This window comes from Phasianus colchicus, chromosome 1 (genome assembly GCF_987193195.1).
Source record: "Phasianus colchicus chromosome 1, bPhaCol1.hap1.1, whole genome shotgun sequence".
In the NCBI taxonomy this organism is placed as follows: domain Eukaryota; kingdom Metazoa; phylum Chordata; class Aves; order Galliformes; family Phasianidae; genus Phasianus; species Phasianus colchicus.
In genome coordinates, this window is record NC_143436.1 from 12,860,961 (window position 1) to 12,881,906 (window position 20,946).

Genomic DNA, 20,946 nt, shown 5'->3' on the forward strand with positions numbered 1-20,946 from the left:
GTATAGAAAGAAGCCACATGATTCATTCAGCTTGTGCATATCTTTTTTATCTTGATAGAAGGATTATCTATGAAGAGATAAAGGTTTGTTAAACAAAGTATCATTAATCACTCTGTCCGGAAACGTAGTCTTTGCAGGAACATGCCGTAATTTGCATTACTTTCGCTATGCCTTGCCAGTGCTGCTGCTGAGAAATAAGAAACCTGCATTTCTGAAAAGGACAGGTTTAAGATGAAAATAATTCTATCCGAAAACTATGAGAATGGCACAGAATCCTACCGCCTGCACTCGTTCAACGGGAGAACACTGTATTTGTAATAAATTCCTTTTGCTCTGGATGAGTTCTGCATTTTCAATGAGGTTAACTTGGCAACATTCTAGTTGATTTTAATAAAAATAGCTGCTTTGAGGACAGGGAGCTGAGGTTGCCAAATTTACAGCTGCCTTGCACAATTACTCTTACACCTCCTTCAGGGCTACTTAGAACCAGTAAGCAAATTAAGTGTATCGATTGCAATTTTGTTGGACTAACCCTTTTTTCTTAAGGAATAAACTTGATTCCTTTCAGTATGTGTCTGCTCAGAGTGATCTCTTTTCTTTTCAGCCATAACACAAAGACAACATCATGGCTGGATCCACGACTTGCGAAAAAGGCTAAACCTCCAGAAGAGTGCAAAGAAAATGGTAGGTTATTAAGTTTTCGTTGCTGCTCAGAGGGGATTTGCCTTTGTGTGTGTGTGTGTCTCTCAGTTCTTACAAAAATCAGGCATTTGGGGGAATGATGAAAGGTGTTTAATTGCTGCTTTGGTTACAAGCCATAAGTGATACCAGTTCTCAGTGTGCCATGTGTTTCTGCTTTTTATTCCCCTTTCTGATGCTATCCAAAGCTGAGGATCACAAGTGTGTTTTCTGCCTGTTGTGTGTGTGTGACTCTGGGACTGACCCTCTCCCTCATCTCCTACGGAGAACTTTGGTCTGCAGAACAGAATCCCTTTTCAGATTCTGAGCTTTTAATCTACAGGCGATTCAATGCATAAGGGAAGCTAGCAGCACCGTGGGAATATGAATATTGTTTGATTTGTATTTAAAGGTACAGTGCTATGCTGTTTAGTAGCCAATTTAAACAAAATAGCGTCTGATAAAGCACCGTGTGGGAGGGAGAAAATAGATCTGTGTCTGTCCGAGTTTGTGACTGCATTTTGGGGTACTACGTTGTTAAGGGTTTTAAATTTATCAGTGTCAATAGTATGGGGATGCTTAGAGAGCTGCGGCTGAAATGCAGGAGAGATGAGTTGTATGTCGACTAACTCTACAAGAGAGATGGAATACACATCTCCTCAAACTATTGCTTATGCACTCAGTATGATTTTTATTTTTCCTCTAGTAAAGTTTCAGGAATCAGAATCATTTAATAAAGCCAAATTAAATATGCACAGCGATGGATCTGTTTCTGAGGAGTTTTATTTTACTGTTTAATACTTCAGTGTTAATTAAATGAGCCAGTTAAGAAGGAATGATTTCTAAAGAATGCTTCTTGTTTTGCTATTATGAGATATAGAGAATTAGATGCATGCATGCTATTCACATTATCTCAAAGCATTTTAGTATTTTAAACTGACTAATAGGCTTTCATGTACTGTGTCTGATTTATTTTAAATTTTCTAAAATGCATTACGTTGTTTAATGTAGATGTTATTAATCGAAAGAAAACTCAGTGCGATTTTGGGCTGATGAAGTGTCACTGAAGAGTTGCTGGTTGTGTGAAATTTAGGGGCAATGATTTGGTATAAACTGTTCCATTTTTGCAGATGACTTCTTTTTTGAAAGTCTGCTTTATTCTAAAAATTCCTTCCTTATTTCAGCAGTAATTCTGACGTTCTCTTCTGACATCAGAAATTACATGTCTGAATGATTTTGTGATGCTTATTCCAGCACTTACAACACTAGTCCCTGGAGTAAATTCTGTACTGAAAAGAAGTGTTACTGAAACAAAACAAGGGCACAGGAGTTCTGTATTATAAATCTTTCTAATTACATATATGAAGGAATATGCACAGAAAAAGGAGAAAAATCCAGCTATATCTATGAAGAAACATACCACATTACTTGGAGTAAATGTGTTGCTTTTCCTTTTTCTTACTTATAACTGTTACATTGAGATCACAAAAAATACTGAAATATTTAAAAATAGCAGTGCTTGATATAATTTTAAATGAAGATCTATGCATTAAAGAAACAGCATTATCTTACAGATATTTGACTACTAGATTATTGAATGAGGATAGTGTTCTGGGTCATGCTGTATTTTAAAGTTACTCACCTCATTAATGCAAAGTACTTGAAGTGAAGCTTAAAAGAGTAGGAAGATGTCTTGTATTCGTGTAGAGCTTGTTCTTGCAATGTCCTCCTCTTTTCCTAAGGTTCTTCAGTTGCTCAAAAATTGCTGCTGTGGTTTTCTGGTGTTTTGTTCTTTGCTTTTTTTTTTTTTTTTTTATGTTCAGTACCTGCAGAAGAAAGTCCCTTAAAAATGCCATAAAATGACTATACCTTGCTCTGAGGTCCTCCACCATGGTGCTTGTTATAGGGGGTATGGAATTTTCAATTAGATTTCATATCAGATCAAGGAGTAATTTCATACATTTAAGCTATGACTTGGTTATCTTATTTATCCCAAACATCTTTTCTGTTACATTTCATGATTTATTATGGCACATTTTTACTAAGAGATACAAAAATTTGGAACATGCTGAGATAGAAAATGATACTTAACGTCCTTCCGTATCGCTATCTGCATAGCTTGTGTTTTCATCGACATTGCTTTTGCAACATTTGAAACTTGTATTGATTCTCTGAGATATACTATTATGCTCTTATCACCTATCAGATCCTGCCATCAGGTTTTCATCTGAACAACCCAACTTTCACATTCTCTTTCTGTGCAAATCCTGCCAAATTCTTCTTCATTCTGACACCAGCACACCATCTCCACCCTGACAAAGTCTGAGCAGTGTTTAGTATGTTTTGGTCTAACAGTACTGAAGGCCCCCTCTGCTCCAAGCATCTCCTCTCCTCTACTTTCCACTCTTCAACGTTCTTTTGCCAAAAACTAATTCTCCACATTCCCCAGTGTTCCATACGTGCAAATCTCGGTGCTTGCTCACCTCTATTTGAAAGTCTGAACTAACCTTTCAGCACATCCTTCCTCTTGGAAGAAAATTTGACATCTTTTCCAAGAGACTGACAAGCTCTACCAAGTTAAGCTTTCTCTGCCTTCACGCTGTGAACTCCTTCTGTTTTCCTTTAATGACAGACACTGCTCTTACCCCCTTTGTAGGTCAGGAGGTTTTAAGGGCTGATTTTTATTTCAGTCTCTGTCATGACCTTCTGAGTGAGTTTCAGCAAATTACTTTGACTTCTTCTCCATCAGGTCTACTTAGATGGTAGTTCTTTGAAGCAAGAACTGTCTCTTTCTTTGTTTGTATGGTGCTTGAGTTTTGTAACAGCAGGAAAGAGAAATGGTTGGCAATACGAACTGGAATATTTTACACATTTCTGGTATCTTTCAGAAAGTCTTGACTTTTATTTTTTTCTTTTCTGAGAACAAGAATTAAAAAATTGGATTTGTCTGGTTGGAATACTTTTTAAATTTTTCCTACTTATTTTTTTTTTCAAATGAAAAATCACATAATCATAGAATGGTTGACCAGTATTTTTCTGCAGATTTCTGCATGCTGTAAGCCAGATTCCCTGGTTTCTACATTTTACATAAAATTGTAACACATAGCAGACTCCTCAGATGTGCATTCTTACAGCTATGTTGTGTGAATGGTCTACTAAGAGTCTGTTCTTTGGGAAAGAATATGGAAAAGAAGTATAAGTCCCATAAGGCAATAAAATGTAGTCTAATATAGAAATGAGCTTAAATGACAGATCTATTATTGTAGAAAGTTTAATTTTGATTAAGAAATGAAGTAATCTAATTTTTCAAATTCTTTAATCCATTTTAGGAAGAATTCCATTCTGGAGAAAATTGGGAATTAAACATCTGTGGAAATTTCCTGAGATCTGAAAGTCACATTTCACTTAGTTCATTTCTAATCCATTCCAATCAGGAGTCTCCATCACTCTTAGCCCTCTCTTTCTTTTTATGCTAACCTCCCATTGCCTGTGTCTTCATTTTCAAACACAAGTAGAGTCAAAACTATAAATAAAGCTTTGATTTCACCTATTATTCATCTGTCATGTGCCTTTCCATCTACTCTACACCCACAAACTTGACTGAAAAAGAGATGTTTATTTAGGTGAGTGGAGTTGCCTTTTGACTTCATTGACTGTGCATACCAGCTCTATTTTAACAATGTAGGGGCACAGACATGTAGTTCATGCGTAAATATCTAGTACTTTCAACCTCCATATGCCTGTACCTTACCACTTCATGGCATGTAGGACTTTTCACCCCAGCCAAAGAGTTTTCTCTCACTGCTTTGTGTGGTACATGTGGTACCATGCAGATAGCCATGAATTCAAGAAATTCAAGAACTCAGTTCTTCTTCCATCTTCAAGACCAACTTCATCACATTGATCAATCATCTCTAAACATCTCAGATCCCAATCTCCCTTTCTCCAATTAAAAATAATTTAAAAAAGAGAAAACTGACGATTTATTGCTATAACTGATTTTTTAATTCTTGATATATTTAGTATGCCAGAAAACAAAACAAAACAAAATAAAAAACTTGAAGATGAGTTTTAAATTCCAAATCATAAGGATGGTCTCTGACTAAGCCATCTGTAATCTCAAAGTAGTAACTATCTTACAAAGCAGGAAGCATCCACATGAGTACACAGGCCCACTTTTCCTTACTTTTTTTCTAAAAATGTATGTAGTACATTTTTAGCTGGAAACATTTCATGTGAGACACAGGAGCATCTTTTTCTTTGTTAACCTCTTGTAAAGGTGTTAAAAATTAAGAAAAAATTATTGTAGTATGATTTCGTGTTATCAGTGCCTTAATGCTAAGAAATGTTTTTTTCTCAAAATCTCACAATTTAACATACAGTCCCACTTCACGTTCTGGTCTAAGCTACTGCCTTGCCATTTTTTGCATACCCCTGCATACTAATACTAGAAATAACTGAAATACTGCAGTTAGTCCACTTTGCTTGTTTCCAGTAGATGTTCTTTCTCTCTAAACCATCTGACTCTGGTAGAAAGACAGATTTTCGGAGATGGAAGAAAGTATATATGGGCAACTCTGACTCTGTTGTTATATTTCCACAAGTGCAAAACAGGAATACTAAACAAGGATTTTCTCAAATTTCACCAGGCTTTGTTAAAATTAATAATTTTTCATATTATTAGGTTCTTTGATTGTTGTTAAAAAAAAACAAAAGACAAAAAAACAAAAAAAACCCCACCAAAATCTAGGACTTTCACCATATTTAGATTTAATACATCCCATATTTCTTTTTAGGAAGTCAAACCACATAACAAACATTTCTTTTTCTTATTTCTCAGATTTCTTTTAGTATCTCTGCCATGATTAAACTACAGAATGTCTGTTTGCATACACCTCCTTCCTTTTAGCAAGTACAAGTGGCTCTACAGTTAAATCTATGCATAACTCTACCGAAATTACCACTCAAAATAAATCATAAGCATAATAAGAAATTATTTGTCATTGTTTATCTGATTCTTCATCATCATGTTGTAAGATGTCATCTCTTTACATTTTCATTTTGCAGATGCACTTGAGGTGTGCTGTTTTTATGGGTGAAGCATTACTTCTTGCTTCTTACATCTGTTTTCACTGGCAACCAGGATGTGAACTTCTGTCTTGTATGGATACTGTTTGTGCATTCCAGTATCCATTAGTGGCAGTGTGTAGTAGCTAACTAAATACTCATCTGCAGATTTCATTTTGCTGAAGCAGTAGTAACCTTGCATTTGAAACCAAATTTCTGTTTTCTGGTTAAAAAGGAGTTGGGGCCTTTTTGGTTGGGGTTGGCTGCATCTATAGCAAAGATTTACATGTGAGACTTGTGCAAAACAGTACAGGTAGGGGAAGATGTGAAAGGAGGAGGAAATGCCATACCATGCTTATTGGGCATCAGCAGGACATCTTGTAACTACAAATCAAGCCCTTGTTTCTGCTGAATGAATGTAGCCCAGTATGAGCTGAGAGAGGATGCAAGGAAGCTTTTGGGCTTTTTAAGAGCTGTGTGACTCTGAATACTGTCTCTTTCAATATGATATCACGCTTTTTGCTACTGTCTTATTTTTCTCTCTGTGAATTGTAAAAATCTTTTAATTTTTTTTTTTTTTTTTTTTTTTTGCATGCTTGTGGGGTTATTTTTCTTTTGCTTTCTTCTGTTGCTTTTTTAGTTGTTTGTTTTTTATGTTGGTTCTGAAAACTTCCTTAAGGATTCTCTGATATTTTCTATCAGAAAGCCTGAGCAGCAGCTGAGCAGGGGACTAGGCTATGATCTCACATCTTTAGTAGCACACTGCAGTCTATTTATTTTATTTATAAAATTATTTTCATTTCTGACAGTCTTTTGAGGTCACTTTTTCTTTCCGTAGAAGAACATGATAAAAATTCTACCAGAAAAAGTAATGATCACATAGTGTAAAAAATCAGTCATTTACCAGAAGATGAGTAAATCAAAACATAAAAAGATCAATAGCCAAAATACATCATTCTGACAAAGATTTTGCATAACTTAAGAAGCCTCATTTCTTACGAGATTATCTTATGTCATTCCATCCACTTCCAGTCTCCCTGTTCTCCCACTCTCCCAGACTCTCCCAAGCCTTTGTGGGTTCCCCAGGTTCCAGGACAGCCTGCAAGCTCTGAGCTGGGCTGGGCTGGGCCATCTGCTGTGCTCCCAGTGTAATGCTCCTGGGTACAGGAGCACCTATAAGGCATCTTCCCCTTCACAGTTGCTGATTTTTACATATCATTTAATGTGTTTATCTTTGAGACAGCTGTGACTCAGCTAACTTTAGTTGAAAACTAGCAATAGATTCAGACTTCAGCAGACAGACAGTATGAACACACAGAGTCCATTTGCCTCAGACACCAAAGTAGAAAGAGATATCAGCTTTGGAGAAGTGGTTTTTTACTTGATCACAATAAAAATTCCTAGAATTATGTGTGTCCTGATTGATATCTAATGTTAAGCACTAGTTGCATTATGTGTTAAATAGTACCATTTGTTCCATTACAATCAAGGGTCTACCAGCATTTTTATTTTAAACCCTATTTCCAGAGAATTATATTTGGTGTTGGTGAGGAGTGTCTCTTTTTCAAACTTTGAACCAGCATAGATTGTTGTCTTTAAACTCTGGGATGTTGTTGGTTATTAAATAGGTCAGTATATTAAATAATGTTTTTATGTGGAATGATACATCACAACATATAAAAAGGCCTCCACCTACTTTGTTTACAGTGCATATGGGCGCTTTTTCAAGAAAACTCCCTTGGAGAATTTTAGCTCAGTGTTCATTTAAGACATACAACTAAGCCACAGATGATAGGATTACTAAATAAAGGCCACAGCACCCGTCTCTAACAGAGTTTTCTGTCCATAGTATGCGACAGCCATGCAATTCACAGAAAGCTAGTTAAGTTCTGTTATGTTTTATTGTTTTTTCTTGTCCTCATTTAATAAAGAATAGCTGTCTACTGCACTGAAAGACATTCTGTGTAATCATCTGTCCATCTCACAAGAAAGTGCAGAGATATTCAAAATGAGTTTAACTCTTCACTGAAGCTGTTTGGAGGCTGTAAGTCTAAATACGACCTGGTATTTTCCATGGAAAATACAGGACTGTTTTGTCTCGATATGTACACATTAAGTGATTGACAGCAAGAGAGGAAGTTTGGGATGGATGGCAGATGTCCAAAGGAGCTGTTCTCTGTGAAGGGAAAAGCAGGTATTTCCCTGTTGTAAGGGATCAGGTACTTGCTGCAGCATCTGATTGTCTGGTGCCTGAAAGGGAATCCAGATCTCTTGTTGGGTATTCATCCATGGGTAGAGGATTGAGTACAAATGATGAGCCAATGTGGAGACAGAGACAGCTGAAGACAGAGGTTGATCACTTACTTGCATCTTAAATATTGATCCAGAGCTTAGTGAAATATTCAAGGCTCTGAAGTTTTTCCTCTGCTTACCAGCCAGAGCATGACCTCTCTGCACATTCTCCTGAGGTTGCTGCTTATCCATGAAAAAAAATGCTAGGAGACCTATTTTTTTTTTTTAATTTTAAAACACATAAACATTCTCTATTACAGCCTGGAAAATATACTGTGCTGTAAGTGTGAGGAACATGTTTAGTAAGCTCCTCTGCCAGATGGGGTGCAGAATATAGTGTCAGATTAATCAATCCAGAGAGAAAATATAGAGCAACACAGAGCATGACACTGTCCCTAGACATTTTAACCTCCTCCTCTGGGATGGGTTGAGTTGCTATGCCAAGGACTGTTGTTTTTTTCCCAAGGGCAAGTAAGCAGTGCTTGCAGGATTCAGCTGAGAGTGCCATGCACAGATGAGTAATTTTGCTGCAAACTTTTAAAACTGCTCTGCAAACGCTTTTTAATTCAGGCATCAAAACCCTTCCTACTCAAGGCCTGAGTCACTTTTGGATAGAGACTGCCCATCGCACACTCCTGCCTGGTGGCTTTGTGATATGAACAAATGACTAGGAATTAGGAAATTGATTGACAGACTACCAAATTCATTTTCAGTTGTGACTTAAATCCAGGTGTTTCCAGATGATAAGAATACTGCACTTTTAAACCACAGAGTTATTACTTAGTACTCTATTTTGCAATATACTAACCCTTTTTTTAAATAGCATTTAATGCCATCAGTTTTGTAATGGATCTGTCATTACTTGTAATAATATTGATCACAATAAGTTTTTCTGCTATTTAGGTACATGCTTTTTTTTCAAGTTGCTTTTTAAGTTTTGAATCTATTAAATAGTAAGAGGAAATCTCTTGAACATTTCTAACCATTTGAAGGGCATTTTGTGTTGGCAATGCCAGCTGGAAATTCACTGACTAAAAAAATAACCTTCAGTGGTGAAGTCACAGTAATGATAATAAAAATAAGAATGGGGGGGTTCTTCATGAGTGATTTTTGTTTTCCTGGGAGTTTAAAAGATACTTCACTGGACAATCTGGTTGCAGTGACACACATTCTGAGAGAAAATCTTGTCCATCCTTGGGTAGCACTGAGGACAGAAGAGCTGTCTGCATGTCCATACTTTGGTTGTCCGTGCCTTGGGGCCAGCCCTAGGCACCTGCTGGAATCTCTCCAGGAGAAGCCTGAGGTGCAGGAGTGCTTCCTTGAAGCTTGCTTGTCAGTGTGATAGATAAGTCCTTTAAGTTGTAATGGACTATTAAGTATTGCGTTGCTTTCAGAGCCATTACAGTTTCTCATTATAGCAGATATACAAATCCCTGTGGAGTATTAACCTTAATCTTAAATAGAGCTAATAATTGCAAGGACAAGAATGAATAAAAGTAAGAAAGAATGTCTATTTTCTTTGACTGTTTAGCTGGTACTTGGCTGTTGTGTGCTCAGTGCTCCCACTACTCACCTAGATTGTGTTCAAGTGGGGAGATCACTAGGACCCTCAGAGTCCCTGCCTGAACAGGTACTGTCAGACTGACAGCAGCTTGCAGAGATGAGCTTGTCTCATGGTCTTAGATGTGGAAAAGCACAGGCTTTCATTCAAATTAATTCATGACATTACGAAAAGAAATCCATTCAAGTTTCAGTGTTTTGTGAACTGGTGTCCTGTAAGCACCTCATTTGTGTGGCTGGGAAACTTGCTTGTAAGACGCTCTGAGATTCTGAGCTATGAAGTTATATTGTTGATATATGGTTCCCTTAAGGTTTAAATGTTTATTAAAGTATTTAGAATAAATATCCAGTATAAAGAGTGCAGTACGTTTATTAGTGATATAAAATGTAATGAACATTTATTTTAAATTGCAATAGGTTTGATTTGTAGAACTTTTGCTAATTATTATTTGATTTCAGAATAAAATGAACACATTTACCAATGACGAACTTCTAAACATGGCCAGAAAGCTGAAGCTAACGTGTTAGTGCAGCTTGAACTACTGAAATAGGACCAAGGCTACATGACCACCACAAAATGGGTATTTTGACTGGCAAAATGAATGGGAGTTTGAGTTTCTGCTGGTTCCATTGGAGCTCCTCACATTCAGTTTCTAATAGCATCCCTTTTTCACTTTGCTGCCAAGTTAACTAGCTAAGCTTAAGTAGTTTTCAGCTGGAATGCATAATGAAATTTAGAAAAGGAGGGAGAGGGATTTTTAAACTCATCTGAAAAAACAGGGACAGAAGTTTAACAATTCACATTTTAACGAGCTATAAATTGGATTGCATTCACCATTGAAGCAAATAGCAAATCTCTTACTGACTGCATGAGGTTGATTTTTTGCCACCAAAGTACAAACATTGCGTGGTGGATGCTCCAAATTGGAAAATTCCCAAAGAAACTCATTTCACATAGAAAAGAATTCAGAAAAAGTCATATTTAGCAAGGATTGTTCGCAAGGCCTTAGTGCAAATGAAGAACAGAAGGTTGAAATTTCTTCTGAAATATTATTTAATTGTAAATAGAAATCAGACTACAAGATTTTTAATCCTATTCTCTCTGTAGCCTTAATCCTTCAGTCCTTGACCTCTAAATGGCAATGAAGCATGTTATGTTAAACAAAGGAGACTTGTGGGATTATACTCATTACAATATGACCACCTAGCCACATTTTTACTGTTTCTCCTTCTTCTGGCTTTTCTATGAAATCTCTTGTTTTTAACAGAGATCATTAATTAAAAAGGAATAGCAATCTTCTCCTTTTTAAAAATTAATCTTCATAATGGCCTTATTTTAAATTTCTTCCAGAAGGTCAGCAATCTCATTGCATCTAAAGTAGAAAGTGATTTGATGTTCTCGACTGGAAAGTTTCCCCTGTTGTACAGACCTGTTGGATATTTCCAGGCAACCAGTTCAAAGCATATTGCTACTGCAAAAGAAATTGAATGGCTCACTAATAACTCTAATAACACTCACTGTTTTTCAGATACCTTGAAAGAGAGGTTATTTGTCATTTTTTCAACATTCTTTGATTGCTCTTTGCATGTAACACAATGTATCTATAGACCAGTGAGGATGAATGCAAACTTCTCTGTGCATTAACAATTGAGTTTCACAAAATATACAGGTACCACAGGGTTTCTTTTGAGATTGTCCCCCTCTACTCAGCTCTTGTGAGGCCCCATCTGGAGTACTGTGTCCAGGCCTAGGGCACCCAGCACAGGAAAGACATGGAGCTCTTGGAATGAGATGATCAGAAGGCTGGAGCACCTCTCCTATGAGAAAAGGTTGAGGGAACTGGGCTTGTTTAGCTTGGAGAAGAGAAAGCTCCAGGGAGACTTCATTGTGGCCTTCAAGTACTTGAAGGGGGCATATAAACAGGAGGGGGAACGGCTCTTTACGAGGGTGCATAGTGATAGGACAAAGGGGAATAGTCTTAAACTGAGACAGCCCCATCCCTGCAGGCATTCAAGGCCAGGCTGGATGTGGCTCTGGGCGGCCTGGTCTAGTGGTTGATGACCCTACACATAGCAGGGGGGTTGAAACTAGATGACATTTAAGGTCCTTTTCAATCCAGACCATTGTATCACCTAAAATTGATTGTATTTATAGCTTCCTGTTTCCCATTTTCTTTTTTTTTTTTTTCCCCATTTATTTATTTATTTATTTGTAACATGCTTTACAAAAGGTCTCAGTAATTTGGCCTTTGTAAGTTCTGTGCTTTGACTCCAGCCCAGTCTCCTCAAAGTGAGTGCTGGAGTCTTTGTTAAGTAGAACTGGAAAAATCTGTCTAAGCACAGATGTCCTGTATTTAAGTTTTGACAGGTGAAACAGCACTTTACCTGTCTTTCCTGACAAACACCCCGCAAACCCAGTGGCTGATAAGCACTGTTTGTATGAGACAAAAAATAGAGTGGTACAATTTCAAGCTTTCCTCCCAAGTGGAAGGAACATGTAGGTGTTTAGGTGGATTGTGGCTGCTGCAAAACAGTTGGGAACAGCAGAACTGCATTTTCAGTATTCATACTGGAAGGCTTTGGAATAGTGACTATAAAATGTGAAAAGTATACAAGCATAGATGTGTAGAATTCAATGCAGACTGTATAAGAAGAGATTTGGGTTTATGATGTTTTAAAATACTGAAATTATTTCAACACAGAAACATAAAAAGGAAAAAAAAATCTCCCCAGGTCTGAGAAAACTCTTGAGTCTAGTGAGGGTGGGGGTAAAGGACTGGTGTGTCCAAGCAAATGCAGTCATCTCTCAGGATTATCACCAAGAAATTTTTAAATATAATTAAATTATACAGACTACAGTTTAATGTTTAATCAAAATAATTACTTCTGATTATACATTGTGGTGAAATATTACATTTTTGTTGCCTATGAAACTGTGAAAATGAAGAGCAGATACATTTTTCTTCTTTCCAGCTGGATTTCTTTAATCTAATTTCTTTTAAGTACTCCCTGATTTCTCCATTTTATTTTTTTTTCATATGCAATTTGTAATTGTAGCATACCTTTTTTGTTATAAAGCATACTCTTGTGATGTGAAGGTTTTCCCTTAGAGAACATCGTTCTACGCTTTTCACTCCTTTAAGAAAATTTCAGTGATTCCAGTTCTCCTGTTGTGGAAACAGAAAAGCTCCATCCATTTGGGTCCATGGGAAAGATGAGGACAGACCCCTTGTCAAGGGAGTATAGGAACAAAGGATAACAGCTTTAAATAAAAAGAGGGTAGATTTAGATCAGATATGAGAGAAATTCTTCCCCGCAAGGGTGGTGAGGCATCGAACAGGCTGCCCAGAGAAGGTGTGGATGCCCTATCCCTGGAAGTGTTTAAGGCCAGGTTGGATGGGGCTTTGAGAAACCTGGTCTAATGGGAGGTTTCCCTGTTTTTGTCATGAGAGTTGGATCTAGATGGTCTTCAAGGTCTCTTCCAACCCAAACCATTCTGTTATTATATCTGGACATTCTGTTCCGTCTGTACAAAAAACACCCCAAATAATTGAGTATCGCTTTCAAAATTCAACAGTTCTAGACATACTACAACAGCCTCTGATAGATCCATCACAACCCTAATGAACATGAAAGTGTTTGCCACTGCTCACACAAGGTGGAGTGATTTTCATATTACGACTTCTGCTGCCATCAATTTTCACCATTATAAACATGGTGAACAAGGTCAGATATGGCTATTTCTGGATATATTCTGTATACTTAAACACTCACCTTTTAAGGATTCCCCTAATTCCTTTAATTTGGCTAGAAGAATCATACCATTTCTTTCTGGTTTGGCTGCAGAACAGGGAAAGCTCTAGCCCATTAGTTGTTTTGGAGGGGCAGAGGAGGCAATTTTGTAGAATTTTCAGTCTCATCTTTTTCAGTGCATTTAATAGGGGTCTTCAGGCTATAGGCTGTTGCCGGTTATAGCCTCCATTGGTATTCACTAAAACTTCCATATTTTTCTGGTGGTCCACTTTGTAAAAAGCAACATATCAGTGTCTTTTCTGCTCATTTATCTGTGGCCACTTTCTGTGTCATGATATTTCTACTTGGGCATTTTGTCACTACCATGATTTGAACTATTTTGCCTGTTCAAAACTCAGAGAATATGACTGTATTTGGAAGGTGTACATTAATACAAAAGACAGAGCACTGTTGCTCTGATGAGTACTGAGAAAGATACAGAAATACCTTAGGCTTCATGACTACCCAACTATTAGAAGACATTATATTTCAGTTTGCTACAAAAGAGACTTTCAAAGTTGTTTGAACTTTGAGTTTTGTCCCCTTTATATTTTTGTTTTTCAAATGTGTGAAGCATTTTGTGACATTATTTCTTCTCTTACACTTCTTTTTCTCATGCTTCCCTATGACATCTGGTTAGCATATATCTTCATAGTGCGTTTGACATCTATCAAGTAGTTCAGATTATTCATTAAATGTAGGTGTTAATTTCTGAGAAGTCAAATTTTATTTTTGGATTTCTGCTGGTCCGGTGTTCTTTTTGTTTTGCAGGCTGAAATGGAATCAAATATATACTTTTAAAAGAGACATTAGCCCAGTAAGAAGTAAAAGAAAACCTATTTCCCCCAAGTATTAATCCTGACAGCTGTGAATAGCTAGTAGCTTAAGGAACTTAAAAAAGAACTGAAGTATCTCTTCAGTCTGTACCATCACTAGGTAAGAATAAGAAGAATTGCAATGAATTAATGTTAATATGGGAAGGTAATAAACATACTTTCATGTATTACTTAAGCATCTGTAGTAATGAGTGATGTTCGTACAAGAGAAAAGATAGCTTGAAAAGCTGGCTGACAAATCATATTGATCAATTTTTATGTTAATATTGTAAAAATCATGCAGATTATTTTTTTAAAGAAGCCCAGATAGACTATCCATTAGTGAAAAGAGGCAGGGTAATGCTCCAAAACCCACTGAATGGCTTTTGTCGAAATCCACTTAGGTGGAAAGATATGTCATCTGTTAGAAGGAGGTTTGCCTTTTTCTCAGCGTAGGCTCCAGTTATTGATCAACTTGAAGGGTTTCCTATTCAGATGAGGAGCATGCTTTTGGAGATTTTGTTTATGCAACAACAAATATTGCAATTATGTCTTCATGAATATTCATTCCAGAGAGAACAATGTATATTCTGATGGCAGAAAATTTGTGTTCAAACACTGTTTATTCTGGACTGTGTATGTATTCATGATAAGTTTTCCTTCTTTCACTTCTAATGGGTTTTCAAAGAGTGTGACAGCAGTCATTGACAATTACATCATGTCTATAGCCAGACTGCATGTGTGCTGGCTTTCTTCCCATGATTATTGAGATGCTTAACAACAAACAAAAAATCAATACGCACAACATATCTCTGCCATCCATAATGTCTGAGATACTGTTCTACTTACATTTCCTTTGTTTCTTCTTGAGATTCACAGAAATTTAATAGCCTTTTCTGTCTTCTGAATGTTCTTACTAATGACCTGACTTGTAGAAAGGCCACCTAGGACCCTAGATTTAGAATATTTTTGTTACTTACTTCTTCATCTGAGAAAGATATGCACTATTAGATTCTTATTCCTTTTCTGGGGTAGCAGTTTTTGGCACAGTAAATGTCAAATACTGTTATTCCCAGAAAAAGGGGAAATGACAGAGCAGCTGTCTATATAACCTTCCCAAACTGACCCCCATATGGGCTTCCCACAGGCTGCAGGTCCTGCTTCCCTTGGGCAGCAGCTCCCCCAGCCCTCCTGCCCCACCATGGGCTCCTCTCCGCAGACTGCAGCTCTGGCCCCTGTGGTGGTACCATGGGCTCCTACATGACTGCATGTGGAGATCTGCTCCGTGTTGTGCTCATGGGCTGCAGAGGGACAGCCTGCTCCACCATGAGCCTCTCCTGGGCTGCAGGGAGTTTCTGCTCCATGCCTGGAGCACCTCCTGCCCTCCTTTGGCACTGACCATCGGGGCTGCAGGGCTGCTTCTCTCCTATACCTCTTCCAGCTGCTGTTACACAACAGTTTTTTCCTTTCTTTAACCTGCTGTCCCAGATGCACCCAGTGTCACTCGTGGCTCTGGTCTGACATGGGACAGCACTGGGCTCTGCTCAGAGGCAGCCCCTGCAGCCCAGCACTGCCAAATCTTGTCGTGTAAACCCAGTAGTTTCCCAGATCAGGACATGCTTTAAAAAGTTAGTTATGCTTCACATTCCTATTGCACGTTCAGTGTTGCTGACATACTGAATTTGCACATCTTTCAGAGAGCATTCAGTTATTAGTTTGGTCAGTGCTCGTACTTCAGACAAAAGTGAGGGTGGACATGTTTATCTCGTATCCCATTGACCTAATCTAGCTGTTCCTGCCGTTCTGATCACTGTAAGTTCTGAGCCACTACTTCTCTGTTTTGCTATTCTGCTCACCTGATGTTTGCAGAGATCACACTGATGTTGCTGTAGGGAGCTATATAGGGAGAGTAGAATATTGAAATTCATTACTATCGTGTGCAACTGAGAGGAGATGTTTGAAGTGGGAATGTTGCCCTTCCTTTTTGCAGTTGTGCTGTGCCTTTCATATGCCTCAGTGCCCGTCAGCTGAGATTTTGTACAAACCTGTTCTGAATTTGAGGTTGAAATAGTGCCACCATAAATTTGATCCTTTGGAGAACTGAGACTCAGCTCTTATTTTTTAATCATTATGTGCAGCCAAGTACTATTTCAGCTTTGCGTATATTCATGCACACCAAATTTTGCAGCACCAAGAAAAGCAAGATAAGCTGTAAAACTGAATGAAAGAATGGCGAATGTCTTCTCGCCAGTTCTCATTCTACGCAATGTATTCCCTACTCTGTAAATCTTTGAGTTTAATGCCAGAGATATTTCCTGCATAAACCTAAGGCGTTGCCTTTGGAATTTCTCATCAAAGGAGCTGAACTATAAGGAACACTGTGCTCAGGTGTTCCTGGACCGCATAACTCACACAACTGTTGTCATGCTGTGATGAGAGTCCCTGATGAGACATGCCAAATTCTTCACTACTTTTTAAGTTAAAATAATATATGGCGAACACTGAATTGAAATGAATATGGAATACCTAACATAACTTGCATTCTACAGAAAGTTGCTAGTGAGTGGGGCTTTTTCCTAGTGTTAAGTTTATTCTTCATTGTACATTCATATGTATTCTTTAATGTAAAAAGAAAATCTTGGAAAGTAAAGCCAACTCGCTCAAACTTTCAGCCAGAATGATACACTGGGCCTGTCTCTGCATTGCAGTTCTTTTCAGTCTTTACCGTTTTCATAGACTTCAGTCAAAATTGTGAAAATACAGTCCTTTAAAAAGTGTTACTATGTCTGTCTGACTGTAGAAATCTTTTGTGTCCAAACATACGTGTGATGGTGTCTGGAAAGACTTGATATCTATAATTTTAAAGCTGCTTTTATCCCTGGACAGATGAAATCTGGTTTTCATTTTATTTTACCTACTACTCTTTTTTTTTTGTTAATCTGAAAAATTACCATTATGGTATTAAGTGAATGAGGATTGTCTAAGTTAGGATGAAATTAGAATTAGAATTCTGGAGACTTTTTGTGTTTCAAAAGCTGAAAGAAAGTTGGGCCTTGTGCTGAACAGAGATAAATTCCTACTTTACACATAATGATGAAAACAAAACAGGAACATAAGGTCTTCTCTACTGGCTCAGAATAGCTCTCTGCCTAACCTGTGTCCTGTGTCTAAGTACGACTTAAAGCAGATGGTTAGGAAAAAACTACGAGAAGCCAAGCAGATATAATCTTCTCACACCTTCCTACTTTCTATCTCCCAGTTTCTTAAAGTAATGCTGAGCTGGAGGCTGCCTAAGGTTCATTGTGCTTAACTACCCTTTATGAATGTGTTTAATTTCCTTTCAGGTCCATTTAAACTTTCCTATTTCACAGCCTCTCAGGATAATGAGATCCACAGTTCAGTTGTGTGTTCTCTGGAGATGAAAAAAGCAAAATAAATGTTTCTTCGCTAGATGGCTGCTTGCTGACAATTTCACTAGGCATCAGGTGGTATTAATCATGCTTCTTTATAATGAAATACACTAAATAAGAATTCCCTTTACACTTATATATATTATTACTAATGTTATGTACTGGTATCACATGTGGTATCTGTCCAAGGAGACCAATCACAGACCATTGAATCTCCCTTTGCAGACAACTTCTTACCTGCTCTGATGGCAGGGGCTGCCCCTGCTAGCTCTGCTTTTCAGGTGAGATGGCCACAACTACAGATTCTCAGGGTGTGAGTGCCGTATTGATGCCATAATGATGTTTTCTGTTTTAGTCTCAATTCCTTTCCTGAGATTGCTAATGTTCTCTTTGGTTTTGTGTGCTGCTGGGCTTAAGCGCGTGTCTTGAAGATTCTTTTTTCCCTGAGTGGTAATAACAACTTTAGAGCTCATCATTACATATGTATGTATATGCAGAGTTAGGGTTATATTTTTCCAATGTGCATTTCTTTGCATTTATGGAGATTAAAATTCATCTGCCATTTTATCAGTTAGTATTATGAGATTGTTCTTCAGCTTCTCACAGTCAGCTTTAATGTGATTATCCTGAATAAGCTTTCAGAGGCTTGCATCAATTTCCCAGCATCAGGAAGGTGACTTCAGAATCACAAGATCTTAAGAAAGAATGTGTGACAATTTTTATTTACCTTCATTTTACTTGGTCTTTTGAGATGACTATTTGCATACTGCAGGGAAATTGACTAAAACTATGCTAAGAAAGGCCAGAAAGAGAATTAACATAGTGATCCTGTTTCTGAAATGGCAGATTTAAGAAAGCTTGATAACAGCATCTCAGTCTAATTATCTGAATTTAATTACTCCACAGAAACAAAACCAGCTGGTCCAGTTCAGTGATGTCAAAGTGGGATGTTGAAATCCACAGCTGAACACCATGAGCTTTGTACTGTAGGCACCTCCAGAGGGTGTTTCATCTTACCTTAGCTTTAATGCTTAATCAGACATACTTACCTTGTGGCACCCCTTTCCTCCCAGGCATTTGAGAAGACGTCAGGGCACACTAGCCCTGGTTGTGAATAACACTGGGCATTTGAAGTAGCTGAGATGCTTCACATTCTGGTCTTGGCAAGCACCAGAGAAGGCCTTCACATTTATTGATCCTGAGGCATCTAACCAGGGTAGGAGAAATTGGCTCTGCATGAGGGCCATGATGCAGCAGCAGAGACGGCCACTGCCTTTCTTTTCTTTCACGAGACACAACAAGCCTTTTACACTTGCCCTTTATCTCCACTCCTCTGCAACCTCCTGTTGATGTCATGGTACTAAAGAGCTCTGTAGGAGGTGGACAACAGGCGAATTAGTTAGGGAACAGCCTGCTGGCTTCCCTTCCTTGCCTTGAGAATATTTTCAAGACTCTGCTGGATGTCTTGTTCCTAAAGGCAATACAATTATGCTGGGATAGAAGCTAGTGCTCTAGATTCAGCAAACTGTGTTTGATGGCTTTAAGCCACTGCGAATAACAGGAAAATTTTGTAATGTATATATATAATGTTTAATGCATATATATAATAATGTTTCAGGAAATATTCTTTTCTTCTAAGAATTATTGAAGAACTTTTCATGAAAAGATAAAAATTTGGGGCTAAGTTTAAGCTACCTTTGCCCCCTAATAAGCTTTGAAATGTGAAGAATGAATGCTATAGTGGCCTTAAAAATGTTAAACTGTTCTTCAAGTTTAAAAAATTTAAGAATTATAGGAAATAAAACTTGTAGCTTTAGAAATTTTAGCTACTGTGAGATCTTTGGAGTGGACTTCAGAAAGCACTAAGAAAAAGAAGAAAAAACTTTTTATTAAATGAAGTTTTCAAGCAGTTAACAGTGAATGGCAACTTGGTAACCCAGTGTGTATGGGTTCTTTTGGCTTATTAGGATTATATTCACAAATTCAGATTTGTTTGTAGCAGGAGAGCACCACACTTCAGCAAAACTCTCCTATAGCTTAGCAAACTGCAGGACACTGCATCTGGGAGTTTCTGAATAATTTATCTGAAGTAATGAGCATCATCATGTGATACTGTATCAAAGCAACTGCTCAACTGAAAGCCAGCTGGGTACAGCCTTTGTATATCAAGTAGTTGCTTGAGCTGTCTCTCTGGAAAAATTAGAGAACATAATGAGGAAAATTAGAAAACCTGGGGAGCAGCCTCCATGGATACCCATTTGCAAGAAATAATTTGATTAGTGTGAAATCTGCAAAAGTTCATTATTTACAAAGCTCACTAGCATTGTAAAAGAAATGCATGTCTGCATACACACATCTATTTATACAGCATGGACGTCACATGTATACAGTGTGAGAAGAATACTTGGTGTGCTTATTTTTCTATATCAGCTTTATGAAACACTAATGGAGTATTTATTTGCTCAGAATCTAAAAGGCACTCATTTCATACCCAACAGAAGTTTTGGTTTGAGTTTCCCAGAAGGTTTTATTTAGTCTCAGTAAAAGTAGATGCCTCGAGATCCAGGAGAGGCTGACAAATCACATCTGCTAAAATAAAATGCGCAGATCTGCTAAGTATTAGATTGATGCTTTTATGAGGCATGTATATTTAAAGTGCCGGTTGTGCCCACTCTGCACAATGTTGATGAGAGTCACGAAGTGCAGAACTGAGAGAGAAGTACTGAGCTGATGAATTTGCGGTGGAGTCAGTGGATGCTGCAGCTGGTCTGCATCGCTCAGTATCGTCTTGCTCTCAATTCTGTAACTGCTTTTACTAGCCTGCCTCCTAGTAAATCTAGTGTCTAAATTATTCAATAATAAATTAATTTACAATGCACCTTTTGAATCCACCTTTTAATACTGTAGAAATAGAAACAATTTGATGATATGTTTGTATTGATGGCTTTTGTATCTTTGGCTACCTGTTTTTCTTACAGGCACGAAAGAAATACTGCTTCATAAGGTTGTTGTTAGCCTGAGGAAAAAAAAAAAAAAATGAGGCCATTGATTAGAGACATGAATTGAATAGCATGTAAACTAAATTACCAGCTAGGGATTCCCAAATGGCCAAGAGCACAGCCTGTCTGATCTTAGCAAAATTCTGCATTGCAGTGGAGAACTCCCCCAAGGATGCATTATCTTCCGATGTTGACCTTAAATAAAGACATGCATATCCTTGTTGTTTGAAGGAAATAAAATGGAAGACTCTTATTTTCAATATAAGATAGGAAGTGTGCTAATCCAGTTAAGATCCAAAAGCAAAAAAACCTGTAGTAGTTCAGAGTGACAGG

The 20,946-nt window shown here is 37.7% G+C and overlaps 1 protein-coding gene across 8 annotated transcripts in view; it reads left to right on the plus strand.

The window, feature by feature from the left end:
* The window catches only part of MAGI2 (membrane associated guanylate kinase, WW and PDZ domain containing 2), a 708,093-nt gene that overhangs the window by 477,144 nt on the left and 210,003 nt on the right, over positions 1-20,946 (plus strand). For all 8 annotated transcript variants that reach the window (XM_090135446.1, XM_090135412.1, XM_090135421.1 and 5 more), the window contains exon 6: positions 605-684. In XM_090135446.1, the coding sequence (XP_089991572.1) occupies positions 605-684 (80 nt within the window). The remainder of the gene's footprint in view (positions 1-604; positions 685-20,946) is intronic.